Consider the following 22,710-nt stretch of genomic DNA (forward strand, 5'->3'; position numbering starts at 1 on the left):
CTACTAGAGGCCCATCAGTTCGAAGAGGGTACTGTCACTCTACCACAGGCCAACCACTTCGTAGAGGGTACTGTCACTCTACTAGAGGCCAATCAGTTCGTAGAACGTACTGTCACTCTACCACAGGCCCACCACTTCGTAGAAGGTACTGTTACTCTACTAGAGGCCCACCACTTCGTAGAGAGTACTGTCACTCTACCACAGGCCCACAACTTCGTAGAGGGTACTGTCACTCTACCACAGGCCCAACACTTCGTAGAGGGGACTGTCACTCTACCACAGGCCCACCACTTCGTAGAGAGTACTGTCACTCTACTAAAGACCCATCACTTCGTAGAGAGTACTGTCACTCTACCACTGGCCCACCATTTTGTTGAGGATACTGTCACTCTATCACAGGCCCACCACTTCGTAGAGGGTACTGTCACCATACAAGAGGCAGACCACTTCGTAGAGAGTACTGTTATTCTACCACAGGCCCACCACTTCGAAGAGGGTACTGTCACTCTACCACAGGCCCATCACTTCGTAGAGGGTACTGTCACTCTACCACAGACCCACCACTTCGTAGAGGGTACTGTCACTCTACTAGAGGCCCACCACTTCGTAGAGGGTACTGTCACTCTACCACAGGCCCACCACTTCGTAGAGTGTACTGTCACTCTACCACAGGCCCACCACTTTGTAGAGGGTACTGTCACTCTACCACAGGCCCACCACTTCGTAGAGGGTACTGTCACTCGACCACAGGCCCATCAGTTCGTAGAGGGTACTGTCACTCTACCAGAGGCCCACCACTTCGTAGATGGTACTGTCACTCTACCTAAGGCCCACCACTTCGTAGAGGGTACTGTCACTCTACCACAGGCCCACCACTTCGTAGAGAGTACTGTCACTCTACTACAGGCCAATCAGTTCGTAGAGAGTACAGTCACTCCACTAGAGACCCATCACTTCGTAGAGAGTACTGTCACTCTACCACTGACCCACCACTATGTAGAGGGTACTGTCACTCTACTAGAGGCCCACCACTTCGTACAGAGTACTGTCAATCTACCACAGGCCCACAACTTCGAAGAGGGTACTGTCACTCTACCACAGGCCCACCACTTCGTAGAGGGTACTGTTACTCTACTAGAGGCTCATCAGTTCGTAGAGGGTACTGTCACGCTACTAGAGGCCCACCACTTCGTAGAGGGTGCTGTCACTCTACCACAGGTACACCACTTCGTAGAGGGTACTGTCACTCTACCACAGGCCCACCACTTCGTAGAGAGTACTGTCACACTACCACAGGCCCAACACTTCGTAGAGGGTACTGTCACTTACCACAGGCCCATCAGTTCGTAGAGAGTACCGTCACTGGATCACAGGCCTATCACTTCGTAGAGAGTGCCTTCACTCTACCACAGTCCCACCACTTCGTAGAGGGTACTGCCACTCTACCACAGGCCCACCACTTCGTACAGGGTACTGTCACTCTACCACAGGCCCACCACTTCGTAGAGGGTACTGTCACTCTACCACAGGCCCAACACTTCGCAGAGGGTACTGTCACTCAACTAGATGCCCACCACTTCGTAGAGGGTACTGTCAGTCTACAACAGGCCCACCACTTCGTAGAGGGTACTGTCACTCTACCACAGGCCCACCACTTCGTAAAGGGTACTGTCACTCTACCACAGGCCCACCACTTCGTAGAGGGTACTGGAACTCTACTAGAGGCCCACCACTTCGTAGAGGGTACTGTCACTCTACCACAGGACCATCACTTCGTAGAGTGTACTGTCACTCTACCACCGGCCCACCACTTCGTACAGGGTATTGTCACTCTACTAGAGGCCCACCACTTCGCAGAAGGTACTGTCACTCTACTAGAGGCCCATCAGTTCGTAGAGGGTACTGTCACTCTATCACAGGCCCACCACTTCGTATAGAGTACTGTCACTCTACTAGAGGCCCACCACTTTGTAGATGGTACTGTCACTCTACCACAGGTCTACCACTTCGTAGAGTGTACTGTCACTCTTCCTCAGGCACACCACTTCGTAGAGGGTACTGTCACTCTACCAAAGGCCCACGACTTCGTAAAGAGTACTGTCACTCGACCACAGGCCCAAAACTTCGTAGAGCGCACTGTTTCTCTACTAGAGGTCCAACACTTTGTAGAAGGTACTGTCACTCTACTAGAGGCCCACAACTTCGTAGATGGTACTGTCACTCTACCACAGGCCCATCAGTTCGTAGAGGGTACTGTCACTCTACCACAGGCCCATCTGTTCATAGAGAGTACCGTCACTCGACCACAGGCCCACAATTTCGTAGAGAGTACTGTCACTCTACCACAGGCCCACAACTTCGAAGAGGGTATTGTCACCCTACCACAGGCCCACCACTTCGTAGAGGGTACTGTCACTCTACTAGAAGCCCATCACTTCGTAGAGAGTACTGTCACTATACCACAGGCCCAACACTTCGTAGAGGGTACTGTCACTCTACCACAGGCCCATCATTTCGTAGAGGGTACTGTCACTCTTCCACAGGCCCATCAGTTTGTAGAGAGTACCGTCACTCGACCACAGGCCCGCCACTTCGTAGAGGGTACTGTCACTGTTCTACAGGTCCATCAGTTCGTAGAGGGTACTGTCACTCTACCACAGGCCCATCAGTTCGTAGAGGGTACTGTCACTCTACTAGAGGCCCACCACTTCGTAGAGGGTACTGTCACTCTACCACAGGCCCACCACTTTGTATAGAGTACTGTCACTCTACCACAGGCCCACCACTTCGTAGAGTACTGTCACTCTACCACAGGCCCATCACTTCGTAAAGAGTTCTGTCACTCTACCACAGGTCCACCACTTCGTAGAGGGTACTGTCACTCTACCACAGGCCCATCAGTTCGTAGAGGGTACTGTCACTCTACTAGAGGCCCACCACTTCTTAGAGAGTACTGTCACTCTACCACAGGCCCACCACTTCTTAGAGAGAACTGTCACTCTACCACAGGCCCACCACTTCGTAGAGAGTACTGTCACTCTACCACAGGCCCACCACTGCGTAAAGGGTACTGTCACTCTACTAGATGCCCACCACTTCGTAGAGATTACTGTCACTCTTTCACAAGCCCACCACTTCGTAGATTGTACCGTCACCTTATCTTAAGCCCACCACTTCGTAGAGAGTACCGTTACCATATCTTAAGCGCACATAATCGTAGATAGTACCGCCCCTCTACCATAGGCCCACTAGTTCTTACAGATTAGCATCACTCTACCATAGGCCCACCACTTAGTAGGGAGTATCGTCACTCGACTACATGCCCAACACTTAGTTGAGAGTACAATTACTACCGCAGGCCCACCACTTAGTAGGGAATATCGTCACTCGACTACATGCCCAACACTTAGTTGAGAGTACCGTCACTACCGCAGGCCCACCACTTAGTAGTAAGTATCGTCACTCGACTACATGCCCAACAGTTTGTAGAGAGTACCGTCACTACCACAGGCCCAACAATTCTTAAGGAGTACCCTTCTAAATAAAATACGCTTTTTACGAAAATACGCTTCAAAATATGCATATTTTTTGCAAAAGTGTATTTATTCTGCACTTTCTTTCATCAGTAAGAGCACTAAAGTGCATTTTTCTGGGTTTTTTTTTTTCATTTTCTTTAGGCATATTTTTTGTACTTTTTTATTTAAGAAGTTCATTCTTTGAAAACAAAGTTTTTTCAAGTGTTTTTGCTGTAGACAATGTATATCTTTTTATGCATTTTTGTTGTAATTAAGTGTATTTTTGTGCATATAAGTATATCTTCTTATTTGTAAAAAAAGTGCTTTCTGTACAAGCGTATTTTTATGTCTTTCTTAAAATAAGATCATCTCTGATAGTGTGTATTTTTTAATCATTTGTTTAAAAAAGAACATTGTAGGAAATAACTAAAGTTAAAGGACATACAGTCAGATACATTGATGTTGCTGAAAACAATCTAGATCGTTTATGCAAAGAAACATTTTGGATCAATATAAAATTAATTATAAACTATGATTCCTAAATCGCTAAATAATAAACTTATTTATAAGTTTTTCCGTCCAGCACTTTTTAGTTACATCCTAAAAAAACATGTAAAATATAAATTTCATGAATGTATTTGAAAAATGTTGTGGCCATATTAGATAAGATTAACATAAAACTTTTTGATACATATCATAAAACTACCAAGTTCTACCCTGCTTGTACAAAAATGTGTAGCAAATACATGCGGATTCTGGACAAAAAGGTATACATTTTATAGTTCCCATGAGTTCCTGTTTCCATCACTCTACCAAAAAAAACTTGGGCTACTTACCTTTATTTCAATATTATCAATAAAGATTATTTCTTGGATATAAAACTTTAAAAAGGCACAAACCTATAAAATTCTCAGTCAGACAATCATTATTTTCTATGAATGGTGACGTAACAGTTCGTGCGCAATATGTTACGTCTTGAATTCAGATCTCAAACTGTTTTTACATAAGTTGTGTAGCGTCTACAAATGTTTTGATATGAACAAGGATGAGGTCGAAACGCCGTGATGACGAATCAATGTTGTTTATTTCAACGAGAATATTTTAAAATGTCGTATACAAATCATGTTTGCTTAGTGTAAGTGGTGTCCAATGTGTTACATCATTGAATTTTAACCAATATAAATTGTCTGTTTTTGCAGAATGCCTTAACATATTTATTTTTTCAATTTATTAAATCGTAGGACTTTCCACACACTCAGCACTGAACTAAAATTTTGTGGTAAACACACCAGCTTAAAATTCACAAAATGTTGGACATCAAGCTATTTATGATATAATCAAAAAGTGCTGGACGGAAAAAACGGGCTCACATATAGAACATAAGCATAATTCACATGTATGTTTGATTTTTGCCATGACCATGACTACGAAACTATATTTGACCACGAGATCATGTATGCAGTTCTGTTAACCCGAAGTTGATATATAATCATCATCGATATATTACTTTATAATAGTTTATGCATATGGCTCAATCAAATCGATAGTCTTCGGCTTATTGATTCTCGTTTCCTGGACAGAACCAGTACTTTTAGCCTTTAAGTAGATCTGGAGAACACTCGAACAGTAGGGATCTAATCCGGCGTCTCCTTGAGGTTCATTTTTGTTCTGATGTCAAACTGTTGAGAAGTGTTTTACGTGTTTATCATTTGGCGAGTTATTTAGTGAACATTCCCTAATTCCAGAAACGACAAGGTTTCCTCGTAAAAAATGTCCATGCAGACGAACAAACCATTCTCCCTGTTCCGGAACAAACATTACTGTCACCAAGTCCAAGACATTGTCGTTTCCGATGAGACGCCAAAGTTCTAGAATGGCGTCTACTGGTAGTATAGGTCAGACGTCGCTGACCGGAAGTTACCCGTTCGTGGAGACAGTCGGACAGCTGTCTAGTTACTACACGCAAAATAACAAATGTATCACTTTTTGTTTCAATCATAGTTTCTTTTGTTGTTTAGTTTGTCAAAAAAGTGTTTGCAAAGGCAGTGATCATTGCGACGACCACGATGATGGCGATCACGATTTTGACGTAATGATAAATTTGGTTTTAGTTTTTATGGTAATAATTATTGAAGCGTATATGGTACACCCTGATGCTGTGATGATGTCAATATATTATGACGGCATGATATGAAAAAGGTGTCATGGCGTAAAAAGTAACTCATCGTGTCGACTAAAACTATGATGGCAAGTCATTTTCACAAGAGCATGACGCCAAAAATTATGTTGTATTTTTGACTTAGATCATGTCGACCAAATATGTTTTCGGGGAAAGCCGGAAACATTTACGTCGAGACTTTAACTTAATGTCGTTATGGCGAGTAAAATTAAGAAGGAAAACTATGGAAGCGTATATGGTACACCCTGATGCTGTGATGATGTCAGCATTCTATGACGGCATGATATGAAAAAGGTGTCATGGCGTAAAAAAAAATCATCGTGTAAACTAAAACTATGATGGCAAGTCATTTTCACAAAAGCATGACACCAAAAATTATGGTGATTTGTTGACTTAGATCATGTCGACCAAATATTTTTTCGGGAAAAGCCGGAAACATTTACGTCGAGACTTTAACTTAATGTCGTTATGGCGAGTAAAATTAATAGGGATAAACCCACACAACTATGACGACAAACCATGTTATTTCACAGTAAGTCGATATAAAATAATCCGGCATGACCATATCATTGGGGTGTACCATATTCTTTAACGGCATTATATTTAAAAGGTGTCATGGCGTAAAAAATAACTCATCGTGTCGACTAAAACTATGATGGTAAGTCATTTTCACAAGAGCATGACGCCAAAAAGTATGTTGATTTGTCGACTTAGATCATGTCGACCAAAAAAAAATCGGGAAAAACCGGAAACATTTACGTCGAGACTTTAACTTAATGTCGTTATGGCGAGTAAAATTAAGTTGGAAAAAGCTACAAAACTATGTCGACATTCCATGTTATTTCACAGTAAGTCGATATAAATTAATCCGGCATGACCATATTATTGGGGTGTACCATATACGCTTCCGTAGAAAACCCTACACAAATATGACGACATACCATGTATTTCACAGTAAGTCGATATAAACTAATCTGGCATGACCATATTATTGGGGTGTACCATATTCTATGACGGCATGATATGAAAAAGGTGCCATGACGTAAAAAATAACTCATCGTGTCGACGAAAACTATGAAGGCAAGCCATTTTCACTAGAGCATGACGCCAAAAATTTTATTAATTTGTCGACATAGATTGTGTCGATCAAATAATTTTTCGGGAAAAGCCGGAAACATTTACGTCGAGACTTTAACTTAATGTCGTTATGGCAAGTAAAATTAATTGGGAAAAAGCTGCAAAACTATGTCGACATATCATGGTATTTCACAGTAAGTCGATAAAAAAATAATCCGACATGACCATATTATTGGGGTGTACCATATACGCTTCCGTAAATAATATATTTCACGACGACGAGTTGTGACAATGGCGATAAAAAATGATGATAATGGTGATGAAGATTTTTCTTTTTATAGGTGGATTTATGGATTGTATAATACTTTTACACACAAGTTTTCTTGTAAAAAACATCATTTAATGAATTTAATACAAATACAACCGCATAATGTTTTATTTTAAACATATATTGTATAATAAAAATAAGTTTAAGGCCAAAATGTCGGGGTTTGATTCCGGAAAAATGAGAAAACATATCTCAAACAAGATTATAAAGACTACGATCTTAAGTTTATGTAGTCTGTATTTTAATGCTATATAGCGATATAGTGTACATGGCTCATACAAATTACCACACATTATTAAAAAACCTAATGTATTGATTACAATTTATAAACGAAAGCAATTATTTGTTTGGTCATGCTCGTTCATATATGATGCACAATTAGGTTATATGAAATATAACTTAAGTTTTGAAAATTATCGAAGCATGTCTTATTCCCATAATTATTGAATAATTATAAGTAATAAAAGAACGATATCTAAATCATCGCACGCACTTGAATGGTTTAGTTGACCATAAATAAAGACCTAGATGCCCTGAACAATGACGCCAATATTAATCCGATTTCAATACAATAGCCAGCGATGTTGATGGCTCTACTGATAAATGATAGAACACAAATTGCAGATAAAAATCAGTATACCGATTGTCGAAACAAATTAGTTTAATGTTTATCGAGTGCACCGGGATTGTCTCCCATATGGCCATCGCCCCCAGAAAGACGTGTTAGTTGGTTACGGGGGATAGTGCAAGATACAGAAGACACCCCGTTCAAGAGGTGACCCTGGGTCTTTTAGTGCCCGGTGTATAGCACCTAGTACACTGCACCTCGGTTTAACGTCTCATGCGAAAGACGAGTTAGTAGGTTAGGTGCAGCGGGGGATCGAACCAGCGATCTCTGGATTGTGAAGCCAGTGTGTTACCACTAGACCACGGATCCGCTACAGCAGGCTATCCGTTTAGCGCGGAGGTTTTATACATTCGCAGGTGACCTGTGAGACACGGCTTCAATTTCCACTCCAGGCTATTGATGTTGATGATGATGATTGTGAAGAAGAGCAGGAGGAGGAGTAGGGGAGGAGGAGGAGGATTAAAACTATATAAACATTAAAGCCAAGACGCAACAGAACATTAATAACAAATACTATTCACTAAAAATACATACAATACATAAAGGATTAAAAAAAACATTCCTTTAACTAAATTTGTGTACCAACAAAGGTGCTGGTGTATTGCTTCATTATGTTGGTATCAACAAATTATTATTTTTTGTAATATACTTCGCGTGTGTTTTTTAAGTAGGCGAAAGCATTTATTGGCAGAGATTCGTTTGATGAATCCCTTGAGAAATGCATTATTTTTGGGTTACCCTTTCTACAAAATGCAAGTGGACCACTGTTTGTTCTGTAGGTGAACCAGTGAACCTGATTTGCTGAAATTTTGAAAGGATTTTAACTGTCGGTTTTGTTTAAACCTTAGATTAGTGGGTATTTTTCCACAATCAATTATAAGTTAGTGATTCTTACCTTAAATTTATAGCGAAAAGCAATTCAATACTTACGTCTTTACAAAGTTTTACCGATGTGATCGTCTTTTTGTCGACTGCTCCTATACACATGAATAACAATATAACATTAATAAAATATTAATACATTACTCAATACCCATTTTTCACCTGGATAACCTTATAAGCGGAAATTTCCAAACGATCGCGTGTTTATTTAATTTAATCTTATTGTAACAATTGTGCGGTTGAAAATATGCAAATTTACGCCTATTAAAAGCATGTTTACGTTTTGAAAAAGCTTGTTCTCAAAAACATTGGTAGCATACATTGTCTGGTACGTAAAAAAAGGCAATCACGATACGCCAGAATTATATATAGGTAATCAACATGACTGAATATATGTTCAATGGCAAAAGTTTAAGTATGCATATGATTTTTCACAATTCGGATCGCTTGATTATCAGATTCACGATAATAAGTATATTGACATAACAAATATGGTTTACACATGCATACTTTGTCGACAACATTGTAATTTATGTTACTATAGAAGTAATTTCGTCAGTTTGATGCATTCATTTTTATTTATTTATCTCTTTTAAATGTAAATAATAGAGATTTTCGGAATTCAACATTAAGACCCCCCCACCACCACCACCACCACCACCCCCACACCCACACACATATTTAAACACACCCACACAGCCTACGTAAACTTTCTCTCTTTTCATTACCAATACAACCGAGCCGACAACAATCATTCGACCTGTAAAATTTCGCCACGATGACCGCTCAATAACCTATAAATATTATCGGTCTAGTCGATCTGATTACAAGCCCCTAGCGATGTTATGTATCGAAATAAGATGATCGTAAAAATGTCAAAGAAAATTTGTCGGATGAATGTCTAAACATTAAAAACACGTCAACATGTATTTAAATACAAACAAGACGTACGCATTGAGTCTATGTATCTTTTAATTTTCTATTTGAATACAAATTGAGAAATATAAATACAAATATATTTTAGATTTTCATATGTAGTTTCTTATAAAGGAACCATTGCCATTCGATGATATAAATATTTCAGTAAAAAACGATTGTTGGCGTCAAAACGTAGTGCAACAATTTTTTTATTTACGCCTTATAAAAATGTCACAATTGTTATACAAACAAAGTATAAACAAAAAAGTATAATTTTCAAATGAGTTATACAGAGAATAACAGGTTACTGTCCCATCGTTTTGTAATATATCAGGCGAGGCTTAGAATAATATAACGGCGAGGCTTGCCGAGCCGTTATTTTATTCGTGCCGAGCCTGAAATATTACAAAACGATGGGACGGTAACCTGTTTTTCTGTTTATCATACCACATTTTCTTAAAAAAATCTGCAAAACAATCCATGTTTATATTTAAAATGTACGGATTCCCGCTGATTTTGCTGATCCGGCTTGACATACATGTTGCAACGGCGTTCGAAAAGAAGACACGAATAATCACTTATTTTCAACATCGTATAGAGAAAAAAAGTTGTTTGCACTATGAATGGGAAGAGTACACCCGCTTTAATTATAAACGTCTTGAATTGGGGATTAGGAATGGACTGCAGCGACAAATTTAATCGAAGAACACACTTGACCGAATAGTTTGGAGACGCCATTTTGAAGATGTGTATTGAAATTGACATTCTGATGATGGTGTCAATATTGACATAAGCGTGTTAAGGTAGTGCACCTCTAATGATTTCCCGCGATTTCTTCGAAGGTTGAAGAGCCTACTATTAGGTGCCGTAGCCTAGTGGTTAAGGCGATAGACTAGAAATCTTTTGGGATATTCCCGCGCAGGTTCGAATCCTGCCGACGACGTATACTTTTTTGCGACGCGTTTTATTTATTTTCTAACGTAATTTGATTTAATATGGCATATAAGCTATATTTATTGTTAAATATGTTGCAATTTTTATGCACATTCTTCAATTATTAAAATTAAAACAACATTATGGCGAAATTGGGTGATTTACTGTTGAAAATACGAACAATGCATGTTGCATTTTTATTTTTATTTCAAAAAGTAAACGAGAAATCTGTCTAGTTCTTGGTAGTTTTGCTGTATATAGTGTTTCTATAAAAACTAAGTTTAAAATATGACTTAAATGATACTATTTTGAATTTTATGACACTTTGTTTTTAACCGACCCAATTTTTACTTGGCTGAAATCACTTACATTTCATGACGCTCTTCCATAGATAAAAATTTGTAAAAAATAAATGTCTGTAAAAGAATACTTTTTTCATCTTGTTTAAACTTTAAACACCTTTACAGCATCTGTACCCACCAACTGCATGCCCATATTTGGAAATTTGAATGAATTATGGAACTTTTATATACCCCAGGGGTGAAAATAAACTGGACAAAAGCCGAGCGTAGGGGTGGTTTTGAATAAAACGGTATATTTTTTTAAAAAGCATGGAAAGCCTACCTACAAATTTGCATGTAGTTCAGTGAAATGATGCTGATTAAGAAAATAATTAATTAGATTATATTTGGATATGTGCCCATTAAAGGTGCGCTACCTTAAATCGTTTGTTTAAATAGTTGAGGATTAGAATACAGTTATCATTTGTCTTGACTTTCTGTGCAACACTTGCGAGTGCAATGACTATATCGATATTTAAGATGTATTGTCCCATTCATGGCGTCATTTAACTTCTGTAGTGCGGGCTGTGGCAAGTTTTAAAAATAAACGTTTTTTTGTGATTTATGACTTTAAACTAAAATAAAATATGCTATTTCTTGGTATCAAAATGTTTGTTTTGTTGAACCTGATTCATGCTAATAGAAATTGTTGACTGTATTGCTAATCCCACGTAACTCCAAACATTGACTGATATAAGAACTTCCTGTTGACCATGATATAAAAAATATATCAGGCAACGTTATATCAGGCAGATATCAATGCGGTGGTATGATAAAAAATAATATCATGGCATTTGCTTTGTATCGTCGCATTATACACTGATTTTGATTCAGAAAACAATTTTTTATAAGATGCGTGCATTGTTCGCGCCATTCTTGATTCAGCAAAAATGACAAAAAAAGAGAGTTGAACAAAACAAAATATGACATATGAAAGGAACTATTTTTATAGCATTCATACATGTATGTTTATATTTGCATTTTAGTAACGTAAAATCAATATTAATTATTGAGTGATATTTTACATTTATATATATTATATTTTATATATGAATTCGTTTAAATTGGCTAAGCATACCCAATTAAAATCATATACCTGTGTGCGAAAATCAACAAAATAACATACTTAAATAGCAGGCTTACGCCAGGCACTTAATTGTTTTCATTAATCGGCATTTTTAAAGGTTTTCGGATTCCCTTGGGGAGAATTTTCTCGCTCGATAATATGCAGATAAAAGACGGTATTGTCGGTCAGGTGCAGTTTTGTTTTCAAACCTTTTAAGTAAATACTTCTTATTGGTTGAAAATAAGTATTAGACAATTTCAATCAGATATTTTACGGTTAGTTCACAAGGTTTGCTTTGGGCGATGAAACTGTTTTGGTCTTAAATCACGTTGTTCACCTCGGTTATGGATGTAATGACGTCAAACAATTGTATATAAATATGGGGTCATATCAGAAAAGCGCACAGATCTCCGAACTACCAACGAAAAAGTAAGTTTTAATACTATTACTTCTACTAATACTGCTAATTATAAGAACAATAACACTACTGTAATGATAATAGTAATACGTATAATTATTATTATTTTATATTATTTTCATTTTTTAAATTGTTATTAAAATAAATATAAACTTAGTATTTGTGAACAACAGTGAAACAAAGCTCACACGTGCGATAACTAATTTACAAACAAAAACAGCAGATATGTAATACATATTTTGTTTCATTACAGATTGTTTGAGCGAAATTAAACGAATAGATAAGGAAAGGTACACCAGCAAAACAGCAACATGGCCAGACTGTTGTTCAGTGTTTGTGTCGTATTGGTGGCGATCACTTTGCTGCAAACGACACATGCTCGTCGGAATGGAAACAGAAAGAATAATACAGGTAGTCTTCATTTTCAGAATATTTAAATAAAAACTTTGTATGAATCAGATTGAACTTTGCAAAACCTTTTTCATTATACAAAATAATTTGAATCAATTAGATATTTATTATCTAATGGGACATAATGCAAAAAAATACGCCGGCAACTTAAGTGCCATATTTTGGTAACTATACCAGCAGGGTATGCTAATGTTTTATCACAAATTGACAGTAATAATCCAATCCCCCGAATATACTCACACAGGTAAGACTTAAGTCGGTAAATGCTCATAGAAATTGTTTTCGTTATTGTATACCATACAGTTGACATTACATGTGAACATCATTCAATGTTCATCAAATCAGAACACCGTCCTTCACATCTAAAGGGTGTGTTTACGTGGTAAGATAAAATGGACGAACACCATGTTGTCATGTTAGCGATTTCCCACTTCCAAACAAGGCGCAATATACAACGATAAAAGTATATACACTTTAAAACGAGCTTCTGTAATTATCATAGTAAAGAATTTTAATTTATTTAGTACTTAAACCCATATATTTTTTTCCAGTTGAACAAAAAAGGTTTTCCTTCAAATCGCGTGGGCAAAAAGAGTTCCGTAACAACAAACTACCTGAAACATTGGAGTACGCAATCGACATCGAAGGTGAAGTAACCGCGCTGGAACTCGTTTTGAACAAAAAAATGAATATACCGGAAATTGAAATTGGAAACGAAAGAAGCGGGTTCCGTAAAGCTCAAAGACACCAAGTGAGTTTTTTTTACAATTTTAACTTGTTAAACACTAACTTGTGTTATGAATAATAACAATAAAGCGTTTTAATTTTTAAACGATTTTTACTAGAAAGCTGACAAAAGTAGTTGTCAATGTTACGTTCTGGGTTAAAAACATAAACGTCCGAGCCAAAACGAGTGAGTAAACCATTAATTAATCAAATCACTTCTGCTGATTAGCATCGCATTTATAACAGTCTTTAAGGTCGCCGTGGTGTAATTGTTATGGTGTGCGCCTGGGAGGTCACGAATTCGTTCCCCACCCTTTAAGTCGCCTTTAGATCTCCCCCAAAGACATTAAGTACTAAGGCACTACGCGTTTCATATATTGAGTAAGTACTACACACGCAATCGAGCTAAAATAAATATCTTTAAACTAATTTATAACAGTCATTCGCAAACATTAAAAGTACAAAAAGAAAAAAACATATATTAACTTAATTTCAAGCAAAGAATTATCTTATCGCTAGTGTTTTAAGAAGTATAAAACAGAAATCGAATCGGATGACTTTACTCGTACAACTAAGAAGCATCAAATTAACATTTATTACTTTTCATTAAATTAAACCTTTCGGGCTTGAATACATTACCATTATATTTGAACATAGGAAAGTGAATTTCCTTGCACCTCAGGATCTATCCTTCCATAACACGAGTGAATACGGCAACGCAGAGTTAAACCTTTGCATGCTGGGAAATTTGTCGTCAGCTAAAATGTCGTCTGCTGAATTTCTAAAATTAGCATTTTCTTCTTTTTTTTCAAAGAATACTATCAGAATGGCAAACAGTTTGGATCCTGATGAGACGCCACGTTCTGTGGCGTCTCATCTTGATCCAAACTGTTTGCAAAGGCCTTAAAATTCGGTTCCAGCACTGAAAGAGTTAAAAACAGTTTTCTTTATTTGTTTGCAGACTAAGAAGGTCGGCATATACACGGACAAGAACGGGCACGGATCTTTCGCATGTGAAGCGAGCAAAGGAAATAATTGGAAGTTGAACTGCGATCTTGTAAGTGCAAGTTAGGGGGTTCGTCGATATTACACTAAAAAAATTCATGTGAAACTTTCTCTGCGTCAAATGAATGTCGTTTTTTCGTTTTTGTAGGCACAAAAGTAAATCAACAAAATTTTGCTTACAAATTCGTTCATTAATGGATAATGAAGTTAAGAACATAATATATATAAACCGTTAAAACTAAATATAGTAATAGTAATGAATACGTTGAAATACGTTGAATGATGTATTGATAAAAAGGTAGGAATCTTCTTAAATTTACCTGGTTTAATATGTTTTGTCAACACATGCTTAAATTATGTTTGTATTATGTTGCTGACGTATATATTACGTGTTTATTGTTAAACCGTCAATTTTAGAGCGGGTTTGTTTACGTCAATAACGAAGCCTGCTACATTGGAGGCGGATCACGTCAGGCCGAGTGCGGAAACGTTTCCACGGAAGGAGAACTGAAATTCTTCTACCCACCTGATGGTACAATACACAAATAAATACGCTTTAAACGAAATTGGTAGGATTTTTGTATGCATACGCATACTTTATTTAAGGAATCAAAGTAGATGAGCTTGTTAGTCGAAATGTAATTATTTCATACAGAAGTTTAATTCTTGTGGGACCGTGATCGAATATTGGTCTATAAGGTCCCTGGTTCGAATCACGCGCAGACCACGAGATTTTTCTGAGTGAAAAATTAGTCACACGTTTGCTCCTCTCCAACTTAGAGTAAAAATAGGTACATGTGAGTGAAAAAAACAACAATGTGCCGTGGCTGCGCCCTGCGCCGAATTAAAACGGACGATTTATATCCCAGATATCGAGAGGGGTTGAGTCAAAGTCGGTTTGAAGATGAGTCTAGTATAATAATTAGATCATAAACCCATGCCTTAACTTCTCCTTTCAAATAGCAACGACTGAAGATTTTGTTTTTGTTTAAGTTAAAAGATCAAAGCGGACCGTTGCAACGCAACAGGCTGCAGATTTACTGGCTCGAGACCGTCGCTCCATTCTCCCGTCTCCTGGATTCAAGGTCGTTGAAGTTGCATTTGCATTGGATGCTGCTTTCATGAACCAGTACGTAAATTTGATGTACTTGATTCTAGCAAAATGCCTGCTTGAGTAAATGATATTAAACTGTCTGGTGATTGGAACATTTACTTCTAGTAAGGTCATCGCTGACGCTCAATTCTTAATTGGTGGTATACTTTTTGTTATATTATTTATTTAAAAGTAAAACGCTTTGTATAACATTTAACATATGCTACACAATGCTACTATGACTCGTTGTTCGACCACAATATCGACATATCTTCTGAAATGTTTGTCTTCAAATATAAAAGACGTCATAATGTTTTTTATTATATAAATGTAATTCTCTGTAATGTTTAACGGATTAAAAAAAGTTGATTCCAACGAAATTTATGTATATGGGCTGATTAATAATACTTAGAGCTGAAGATTATTCCTCATATTTTAGATTTTACAATCGCCACCCTGGCAATACAGCAGCGGCACAATCAGAAGCTGAAATATACATTGCCCTGTTGGCAAACGAGGTAGGCACTTGGTTAATTCTGGCTTTAATAGATTTATACAAAAATTAAATAAAACTACAAAAGCAAGAGTGTAACGCTGAATACATTTCGTAATCGATCTTAAAGTAACGATCCATAAATTCTGTTTGGAGTAATAATATCCTCAATTGTTTGTTTCCTCAATCATTTGTTTTGGAGAATACTAACAATGTGGCTAATATTCGATGTGCACCATATCCTTTAAGCGTTATTTGTGTATGCGCCATCTGTATAACGAAAGTGTGAATATATCATTCAGATGAACGTTTTCTACGCATCCGTCAAAGAGGCCTCAGCTGGCGCCCTTGACATTTACGTTTATCCTGCGGCTGTCGTCTACCCAACTGTAAGTTTTCATATAATTTGAGGCAAAACTATTTCAGGACAAGCACATAATATTTTCGCTTACGATCTCGAAATAAAGATCATTCGTTGAAAGAAGAACTCTTTGTTAAATGGTAGCATAGCAACAATTTCTGTTCAGACACATTACGAAAAGGTGGTTTACCAAGGGTTGGAAGCTTGAGCATTTCCTTGTGTATAAAGTCGTGCCAAATTCATGTTACTTTGTTTAATCGATTCATTAATATTAATAAATAATGTTCATATTCTCAGCACGGGTCTGATTTCGCCTGGTCCGCAAACCACAAAAGTGGCAATACTCTTCGTTCGGGTACAGCATTTGACGATGATCTGAGATCGTTTTTCGAAAGTGGATTCACATCAAAGCAACACGAACACGCCATGGCTCTTACTGGGTATGTGCCTTGTTTTTATTTATTTCGGTGTCCTATATTTTAATACACGAGTTTTTCCATTTTGTGAATCGTTTTATAAATATTTTATAAGTATTTTTGCGTGTCTCAATAAATAGTAAGGTGCACAAACGGTTAACATGGGAATTTACTGTAAAAAAATATAGCTTTTCTTTTTCTTGTAGTTTTTTTTTCTTAAGTGGCTTTAAATGTTGTTAAAACGAATTTCCATTTTCTAATCGTAATTATTGCTGCAGGTTAGATCTTCTTATGGAAGATGGAGACAGCGGGTTGTTAGGATATGCCTACGTGGGTACAGTTTGTGTAAACACGAATTACAAGTACTCCATCAACGAGTTTACCGACTACAACGTGGCGTGGGTGGCCTCACATGAGCTTGGACACGCGTAAGTGTCAATAGCAATTATTAAATACCATGCCGCACAATACATGAAATTATTATCTTGCTGTCGTAACGCTTTATTCTTCGTTCAGTCCTTAAATACATAAAACGCATTTTCTTATTTTAAACATCAGAAATATGTATATTCTTTATCACCGATTAATAATTGTTTGATAATTCACAGACTGGGAGCTGGGCATGACGCTTCCGACGCCTGTCCGGCAGGCAGGAACGTAATGTCCGCCTACCTGTTCTCGCCTGATGCCAGCACCGCGGACACCTACAGCAAGTTCTCCACCTGCAGCGCAAGCCAGTTTAGGACTCAACTGAACAGGTGATATTTATAAGAATTGTCCAATTTTGTGTGTGTGATGAACGATAGCAATATGATGTTGTCGGACTTGTAAATATATAATATGTGACCTACAGCAGGTTCTCGACAATGTATATGATTAAGAGCTGCTTGCTTTGAAAGGCGTTCTATCTTGCTGTCTTGAACTCTGTCATTGAAAATAGAGATATAATGCCAGGCAGTTTTCATAGACGCTCTATTGATATAATTATTATATAAAGTACATATCTGTTAACAGTCAACCCGACTGCACCGCTAACAATGGCTTCACGGACGAGCAGTTCGAAACATCGTTTTGCAGAGGCCTTCTGGGTCAGCGAAAAGACAGCCTGGACTATCAGTGTCAGCAGCGAACTGGCTACGCCGGAAGTACTGTGTGCAGAGGGGTATATATTTCTAGCTGTATCTAAAATATAGCGTTTATTAAATGTGAAAAAACTGTTAATTTTCTTTCGGTGCACCTTAGCAATTTTGGCTTTTGGGGACATTGAACTACTATTTAAATTTATACATAAATGTTTTTAGGGATTGAAAGCTCATTTATGGTACCCTTCACTGCCTTCAAGGTTGGGCAAAAACACAAATGTGAAAATATGTTCGCATTACATATACTTGTTCAAACATTCAACAGCAAAGAAATAAAAACTGCTTTAAAACCTTAATATTGTGTGTTGGATTAAGACTTTCCCTAGATATGTAACATACAGGAAATTCTCGGCTGACTGGTCCGGCTTTCCTTACATCCGGTTTTAACCAGCATTCGTTCATCACTTGTGATCATAGATCTTTTCATAAGACAAAACGCGTACTACAGCACAAATATTTAACATGTATTATATGTAGTTTAACGAAAAACGTGTGATTGTAAAGTTTTAAGATTTTTGGAGATCTTCAACAACAATCACTCAACGAGGTCTTTCGAAGTCTATTGCATAATTAAACATCCTAGAGCAACAGGATACCAGTGTTTCTATGACAATTTTTACAAATAAGCAACATTAATTTAGCGTTTACATTTAATTGTTATTTCTTTATTAACGTTGACAAGTGTTTTGTTTGCAGACAATTAGCAGCGACGAGGGATGTTACTCCTATGGTCAAGTGTCGTGTACAGATGCTAGCGGTTCTTGCAGCGCGGAACTCGGATTCGTGTGGAATGGAACCCCTTGTGGTAGTGGACGAGTGAGTGTTAACACCATGTTTATGTGGTATTTGTTTGCTTTCAATTTCAATCCTAATTTTGCTTTTGTACAATGTGAATTCAAATAAACTTTTGATTAAAACATTTCGTTTGTTTTTTCAGATGTGTTTTAAGGGAAGATGCGTTGCTAACTTTGAAATCTGTAACTCTGTTACAACTGTTGCCCCAACAACTGCTGCCCCAACAACTGCTGCCCCAACTGATGCCCCAACTGATGCCCCAACTGATGCTCCAACTGATGCCCCAACTGATGCCCCAACTGATGCTCCAACTGATGCTCCAACTGATGCTCCAACTGATGCTCCAACTGATGCTCCAACTGATGCCCCAACTGATGCCCCAACTGATGACCCAACTGATGCCCCAACTGATGCCCCAACTGATGCTCCAACTGATGCTCCAACTGATGCCCCAACTGATGCTCCAACTGATGCTCCAACTGATGCCCCGACTGATGCTCCAACAACTGATGCTCCAACAACTGATGCTCCAACAACTGATGCTCCAACTGATGCCCCAACTGATGCACCAACTGATGCTCCAACTGATGCTCCAACTGATGCCCCAACAACTGATGCTCCAACAACAGATGCTCCAACAACTACTGCCCCGACAACTTCGTCTCCGTGTAACTGCTGTCGTAAAAGGGGCAGAAGATATTCGATCAGATGTTGCTTTAAAAACTACCGTCGATTCGGCCGGTTGTGCAAGTGCTGTCCAAACCGCAATGGTTTTGAAGAAAGCCCCTTTTCTAAGTTCAATGGGGATTCCAGCAGTCAAGATGATGATGAGCAAATCTACCCATGAAACAACGACCCATAGATTTGCAGGACTTGAGATTTGGACTATTTGTTTACGTTGTAATACGATTTCGTAAAGTAAACCAATCAATTACATCCGTAGAATGAATAATAGGAATTGCAAAAGAAATAAAAACAATTGAAGTAAAGATATTATAGTGATTTTACTGATAATAACATTTTTAATTTGTTTATTTCAAGTACATATGATTTTAACCATGATTTGAATTACATCCAAACTAAAATACATAATTGCAAGTATATTAAGTCAAATGTGGAATTAATTCTATATTTATTTTATGAATATGAAATTGCCGCCTTTTTTTACCATGGTAAGCGTTATTGTACAGAGTACATGAACTTGCATTTTCTTAATACTTAAAGTATCAGTGGTGGATAACGGTTATCTTAGGACACGTTGCTTTCTTTTTCCAAAACTTAAAATAGCCTTACGATTGACAAGCCCCAAACTAATCCCAACGTAACCAAAACTAAGTACGGGTTGTTTAAAACATTACAACATGAAGCAGTTGCCGTTCTCGATTTCCGGTTTAACTTTGTCCCGCTATCAGACCTTCCTGTTCATCTTCCAATTCTTCTGGGAAAAAAAACAACCAAACAATTTATTATAAAAAAAAAACCATTTAACTCATCAAAATATCGGCATAGGAATCAGTATTCAGACATTTTGCCTATGACGAAAAATAAAAACAATTAGTGGTTTTTACAATAAGTAAAAAGCATGCTTATGCCCGTTGCAAGTGCTCCAGTAGAGATTGATTTGACAACTGATGGTTTCGTGAATTTAAAAGTATATACTAGATAATTAAACCAATCTTCATGTAAACAAACAAGCTTCGAAACATACGGGTTCAAAGTTTTGTATTCGATCAACGATCGTTTTGAAGTTGCTTAGATACGGACAACATGTCGGCAGTATTACGGGCGTTAAGGAAAATATTATATAACAGTTCAATTTATTTCGTATGCCCCCAGTGATGCCAAGTCTAAATAAACAAGGTGAACGAGGATGAAAAGTTAAATTTACACAGGCGTCTGTTATGAAAAGAACGGTCGTTTATTCCATGACGACACGTTAATAGTCTTAGGAACCGTAACAACCAGAAAACCGAAAAGGGCTGAAAGATCAGAAGTCAAATGTATTTGTAATTTACATCTCATCAGAAGGACGCATACAATTATGAAATGTGTCTTGTTCTATGAAAATTGGGTTCAATGCATGTGCGTAAAGTGTCGTCCCAAATTAGACCGTGCAGCCCGCACAGGCTAATCAGAGACGATACTTTCCGCTTAAATTGTATTTTTCGTTTAAAGAAGGGAGTCCCTTTTAACCGAAAATCTAGTTTAAGCGGAAAGTTTCGTCACTGATTAGACTGTGCGGACTGCACAGGCTAATCTGGGACGACAATTTACGCACATGCATTTTGCCTAGTTTTCTCAGAACAAGACACATATGCATATGATACAAAAATCAATCTTATACGTTGACATTGAAAGTATGCGTTAGACAGCGCATATAACTATTTATGAGCAGTTATGATGATTCAACTTGTTGTACCGCAGACTCAGAGAGGTTTAACAAATCTATATTCGACTTGTTGTACCGCAGACTCAGAGAGGTTTAACAAATCTATATTCGACTTGTTGTACCGCAGACTCAGAGAGGTTTAACAAATCTATATTCGACTTGTTGTACCGCAGACTCAGAGAGGTTTAACAAATCTATATTCGACTTGTTGTACCGCAGACTCAGAGAGGTTTAACAAATATATATTCGAATTGTTGTACCGCAGACTCAGAGAGGTTTAACAAATCTATTTTCAACTTGTTGTACCGCAGACTCAGAGAGGTTTAACAAATCTATATTCGACTTGTTGTACCGCAGACTCAGAGAGGTTTAACAAATCTATATTCGACTTGTTGTACCGCAGACTCAGAGAGGTTTAACAAATCTATATTCGACTTGTTGTACCGCAGACTCAGAGAGGTTTAACAAATCTATATTCAACTTGTTGTACCGCAGACTCAGAGAGGTTTAACAAATCTATATTCGACTTGTTGTACCGTAGACTCAGAGAGGTTTAACAGATCTATATTCGACTTGTTGTACCGCTGACTCAGAGAGGTTTAACAAATCTACATTCGACTTGTTGTACCGCAGACTCAGAGAGGTTTAACAAATCTATATTCAACTTGTTGTACCGCAGACTCAGAGAGGTTTAACAAATCTATATTCGACTTGTTGTACCGCAGACTCAGAGAGGTTTAACAAATCTATATTCGACTTGTTGTACCGCAGACTCAGAGAGGTTTAACAAATCAATATTCGACTTGTTGTACCGCAGACTCTAGAGAGGTTTAACAAATCTATATTCGACTTGTCGTACCGCAGACTCAGAGAGGTTTAACAAATCTATATTCGACTTGTTGTACCGCAGACTCAGAGAGGTTTAACAAATCTATATTCGACTTGTTGTACCGCAGACTCAGAGAGGTTTAACAAATATATATTCGAATTGTTGTACCGCAGACTCAGAGAGGTTTAACAAATCTATTTTCAACTTGTTGTACCGCAGACTCAGAGAGGTTTAACAAATCTATATTCGACTTGTTGTACCGCAGACTCAGAGAGGTTTAACAAATCTATATTCGACTTGTTGTACCGCAGACTCAGAGAGGTTTAACAAATCTATATTCGACTTGTTGTACCGCAGACTCAGAGAGGTTTAACAAATCTATATTCAACTTGTTGTACCGCAGACTCAGAGAGGTTTAACAAATCTATATTCGACTTGTTGTACCGTAGACTCAGAGAGGTTTAACAGATCTATATTCGACTTGTTGTACCGCAGACTCAGAGAGGTTTAACAAATCTATATTCGACTTGTTGTACCGCAGACTCAGAGAGGTTTAACAAATCTATATTCAACTTGTTGTACCGCAGACTCAGAGAGGTTTAACAAATCTATATTCGACTTGTTGTACCGCAGACTCAGAGAGGTTTAACAAATCTATATTCGACTTGTTGTACCGCAGACTCAGAGAGGTTTAACAAATCAATATTCGACTTGTTGTACCGCAGACTCTAGAGAGGTTTAACAAATCTATATTCGACTTGTCGT

General features: G+C 37.8%; 1 protein-coding gene across 1 annotated transcript; it reads left to right on the plus strand.

The window, feature by feature from the left end:
• Positions 1-12,049: 12,049 nt before the first annotated feature.
• Positions 12,050-19,716, plus strand: LOC127867416 (uncharacterized). Its single transcript, XM_052408548.1, has 13 exons — positions 12,050-12,696; positions 13,248-13,447; positions 14,384-14,479; positions 14,845-14,959; positions 15,421-15,556; positions 15,960-16,038; positions 16,316-16,402; positions 16,672-16,814; positions 17,069-17,218; positions 17,399-17,548; positions 17,805-17,952; positions 18,629-18,748; positions 18,870-19,716. The coding sequence occupies exons 1-13, from the start codon at positions 12,597-12,599 to the stop codon at positions 19,572-19,574; spliced, it is 2,229 nt and encodes a 742-aa protein (XP_052264508.1). The 5' UTR covers positions 12,050-12,596; the 3' UTR covers positions 19,575-19,716.
• The last annotated feature ends 2,994 nt before the right edge of the window (positions 19,717-22,710 follow it).

This window comes from Dreissena polymorpha, chromosome 1 (genome assembly GCF_020536995.1).
Source record: "Dreissena polymorpha isolate Duluth1 chromosome 1, UMN_Dpol_1.0, whole genome shotgun sequence".
Classification (NCBI taxonomy): Eukaryota; Metazoa; Mollusca; class Bivalvia; order Myida; family Dreissenidae; genus Dreissena; species Dreissena polymorpha.